This window comes from Austrofundulus limnaeus, unplaced genomic scaffold, assembly GCF_001266775.1.
Source record: "Austrofundulus limnaeus strain Quisiro unplaced genomic scaffold, Austrofundulus_limnaeus-1.0 Scaffold7, whole genome shotgun sequence".
Classification (NCBI taxonomy): domain Eukaryota; kingdom Metazoa; phylum Chordata; class Actinopteri; order Cyprinodontiformes; family Rivulidae; genus Austrofundulus; species Austrofundulus limnaeus.
Window position 1 is genome coordinate 3,020,243 of NW_013952409.1, and position 4,336 is coordinate 3,024,578.

A 4,336-nucleotide genomic window follows, 5' to 3' on the forward strand; every position below is an offset into this window, starting at 1 on the left:
TTAATTAATTAATTAATTAATGATGTTTTCAAGGTTAAGTATCCCTTTATTAATGATTAATTAAGTCTAAATAAGTTGTAGTTATTATTAAGTTTTACCCTTTATATAACTATTTGTTGATTTACACACTAATGAAAGTGAATACASCTTTAAATGTGACAAACCTAACCATGTGAACTCATTCGTAGTCTCTGGAAAAAAACTAAATGAACACACCAGCTAACGCATGGGTCGGAAAAATGTACAAAATAATAAAAGAAATGATTTTGCAGTTACACATGGGTTAATAAATGTTGGTTTTCTTTCAAATATTGTTGCAGATGAGCTTTTTCACATTTAAATCCTTCAGTTGGAGTTTGTACGAAGTGTAACTGCAATGCTTTGGTCTGAATTCCTCCTTGTTGTGACTCAAGATCAACACGTTTTGAGGCTTTTTCTTTAAATCTAAACAAATATGACCCAAACAGAACATAAAGATACTGAACCAGCACTTTTCTGCACTCCTACAGACYAGAAAAGTGGATTTTGCATCATATGTTACGTTTAAATTTTTTAAAATGATATTTTTTGACTGAGGCCACAGCTTGGCCAAATGTTGGACGTCTAAATGGCACCTTAGGATCACGTCTACTTGAAACCTCTCTCCCACTRCTTTTCCAGTCCTCTATTTAAAAAAAACAAACAAACAAACATTTAAAGAAGGAACAAGTTCACACATCTTGTATGTGATCGGGAATGTTTGGTGAGCACATCTTAGTTTGGACGGACTGATTCAGCTCAGTCAGATCTTAGCAGGAAAAACGAAACGTTTGATCCAAACGACTTATTTTCGCATTTATTTTGAAGGCGGTTTTTGTGTTTTACTTCAGATCAGAGCAGCCTTTAACGAATCATCTCATCTTTTCTGTGTTGTTCTTTCTTTTCATCCTTCCTCTATGCTGATCCTCGTCTCTTCTTATCGCGCTCCGTTTGTTGGGAGTCTGCGAGCTCAGTATGGGCCCCTGCATGTCAAAAATGCTGTACGGTGTTTCTCCTGGACGCCTCGTGGTATCGTTACACAAACACCCACACACGGCCAAACCGCAGCAGCAGCTTCAGAGAGGAGCAGCTGGCTGTCACCATGAACAAAGCGCTCACAAAAATGAAATGAAAACCCAAGCAGAGACCACCTAAGCGCAGCTGGAGTGCACGTGTACGAGCTTTATTATTCTCTGCGTGAGAACACCGCCTGACGGGTGTCACTGTAACGGTCTGTGGAGGCTGATGTGTCCCGGCTTGTTTCAGAGCACCAGAACAAAGGTTTGGATCTCATTTCATCATTTCCTCCACTAATAAACGTGGATGTTTTTACCACACGCTTATTGTTTGTCACGGGATGAGGACAGGAGGTCCTTTATCACCTGAGAAGAGCTTAGATTTCACCCAATGTTGGCCWACAACTGTGAGAAATGCCCTTTGTGTGTCTGATGTGTTGATTGGAAGACAACAACCTTAAAGTTTTGGTTTCTCGAGTTTCAAACACAAATAAAACTTGTTTTCTTTTCTCCAGTTATACTTGGCACAAAACACCAGATTATGAACTCTGGGAACCAGTTTGGTCTTCTAATCAATTCAACTTTTTTTTTTTTACATTTTTGCAGTGGCAGATCCAGGATTTTTCTCAGTAAGGGGCAATCAAGGGGGCACAATATTCATAGAGGGGCCACGTATTTTTTCAGCATCCTTGCATTTAAATCCCTGGTTTTGGTAAGRTGTATACATTTTACCAGTATTTTCAAACACTTGTAACGTAATGTCATTAAAAAAAAAAGCTTGAACAGTAAATTATCCTTAGCAATTTTACATGTATTTTTACTGTACGTAGATAAAATGCTCTCAAACGYACAGCATATGAGAAAATGCAGCCATCATTAGTCAGTTGAAAGACTTTCTGCAAGATTGTTCAGATTTTCTTGAGAAGAATTCTGTAAGACTGATTCATGCTGGACTTTCCTATTTGACTCATTAGCGCCACTAGTGTTTGGACATGGAACTGCACACCATCACCAATCTCAGGCAAAGGACAGATGAGTGACAGGACAGGGGCACTTCAGGGGGCCAATCAGATTTCAGCTGGGGGCCAATGCCCCTGTGGCCCCGCCCCTAGAACYGCCCCTGCATTTTTGGCATCAGGGAGAACATTTACTGGTCTGAGAAATATACCTGTCCTATCGGAGCATGGTTAGGAACATAAATTATTGCAGATATAAATATCTGAAGAAATTTTGTTTGAGCAACGTCATCACAATGTACGTGTTGGTCCTGTGATGTAGGAGGCAAATTAAACRTAGTYATTGYATCAAATAGTTAGGGCTTTTATTTTGACAGGTTGCTTCTGTGTCAAAAATAAAAGCTAAAATATTAATTTTGTTGTGAAACCTCTTGGACAAAAATGGCTACATTTTTTTTTAGAGAAGATGACAAGGATCTTGACAAACACGAGGAGGACGGGCAAATTTGCAGAAAACTGGTGAAGAAGAGGTCAAATACCATCAGCATGAATGTTAGTGCATGAGGGAAACTAAGCTAGCAGCAGAGGCTACACTTTATAGGTGGTAAAACAATTCATGTTTGCAGTTGATAGAGGGAAACGTACTCAGGTCCAAGCACAATAAAAGAAAATGAGAAAAACTCTCAAATCTTGTAACACACACAAAAAGAAGGTGAGATCGATGCAGGCTCATCGTCAACAAGAAGGCAGCAGAACTTAAAGGACCTGTGATGTACACATCCTTCAAATACAAAGACTAAAAGAAAACATCTTTATATTTAGGAAACTTGACATAATATACTGTACATGATTTTACCCATTTTGTCACAGAACAGGCATATGTTCTTTTGAATTTGGCTCAGCTAAATTGAAACAGGAAGTGACATCAAAGGGGAGCTCTTTAAGAAAGGGAACTTCCTGGTCTGTTTTTATTGAAACATTATATAATCTGAACTCTGATTCTTCTTCATCTCTCGAAGGARACTCAAAATCTAAAGTAATATCAGATTCTTCTCTAGAGTCTGTGTTGTTAGTTGTTGTAGCAACGCTCTGTTCACGGTCAGACATTCCCCTTTGACATCACTTCCTGTTACTTTACATGCAAATATCTTAACAACTGTTCATCTCAGCAGGGTGAAACTTTCTTTTGCATTACRTTATCCATGTTATCTTTCCAAAAATACATTCATGTTTATACCAAAATTTGATGTCACGGGCACTTTAAAGTCTTATTTGAAAATTCATAGACTTTTTTTTAAATTGCAATATACATATCGCAGGGTTAGAAAATAATGCCTAATATCCCAGCCTTCTCGTAACCTGTAATTATTAATTTTTTTTAAATATTTGTGAAACAATTAGCTGTTGCCCTCAGGCAGATTCAAACCTCGTTAACATTAAAACACATTAAACACATATTCCTTGACTGGGACGACCAGCCAACAGGTGAGTCACACAAACAGGAAGTGAGATGCTAACATTACACCAAACAGCACATTAACAGGAGAACCCAGTATTTTAAATGAACAACATGTGGATCCAGAATCAGCCATACCTCAGCTTTATTGTTTTGTGTCTCCGTGGGATCCTGAGGASGGTTGCCAGTGCGATTCTCCTCCATGCTGACCAGCTTTAGCTTCAGGCAGGACACTTCATCAATCAGATCCAACTTCTGAGTCTCCAGAGAGGTCCTGCTCATCAGTTCCTGGGAAAAGCACRCACAAATAAAACATATTTGCTTTTAAAGTCCGTGGAAACAGAATAAATGTGGAAGTTTGTAACTCCACTCAGCGAGATGCCGTTCCCACACTAACAGAATAAAGCCAGCTGGGGGCTCAGAGCCCACCAGGCTAAATATACACGCTCTCAGACACAGGCGTGCAGGAGATACTATAAATATATCTCTGTGCTCCTCTGGTGCAGGAGGGAGGAGAAATTAAACAGAGATAAGAGACACAGACTCAACTGAACATGTTTTCCTCCGGTACTTTCAGATCCTCATCCAACGTCTTCCGATTCCACTTCTGCTTTTCTAAACTCAAACGTGTGCGTATGAGACGTTTCAACATCTTCCTTGTTCAGCTAAATGTGCAACTGGTTCTATTTAATAAACTTAACAAATAAAGAAATCACACTTCCTGTATTATTTTTTTACCATTGTGTAAATCTGAAAAAATGTCTGCAGATGCTTTCAACTGAGATATAAAAAGTTTGAGTGGATTTCTTTGCCTTTGTTGTACTTTACCTTCATAAAAGGAGATTCTATTAATTCTTTCTATTTTGCTTTAAATTACATTCAGAACTTTA

The 4,336-nt window shown here is 38.5% G+C and overlaps 1 protein-coding gene across 1 annotated transcript in view; it reads right to left on the reverse strand.

The window, feature by feature from the left end:
• ppfibp2b (PPFIA binding protein 2b) overlaps positions 1-4,336 on the reverse strand; it is a gene marked incomplete in the record, with an annotated part of 84,691 nt that overhangs the window by 29,004 nt on the left and 51,351 nt on the right. Inside the window, 1 exon segment of the mRNA XM_014033082.1 lies at positions 3,585-3,734. Coding sequence (XP_013888536.1) covers positions 3,585-3,734 — 150 coding nt within the window.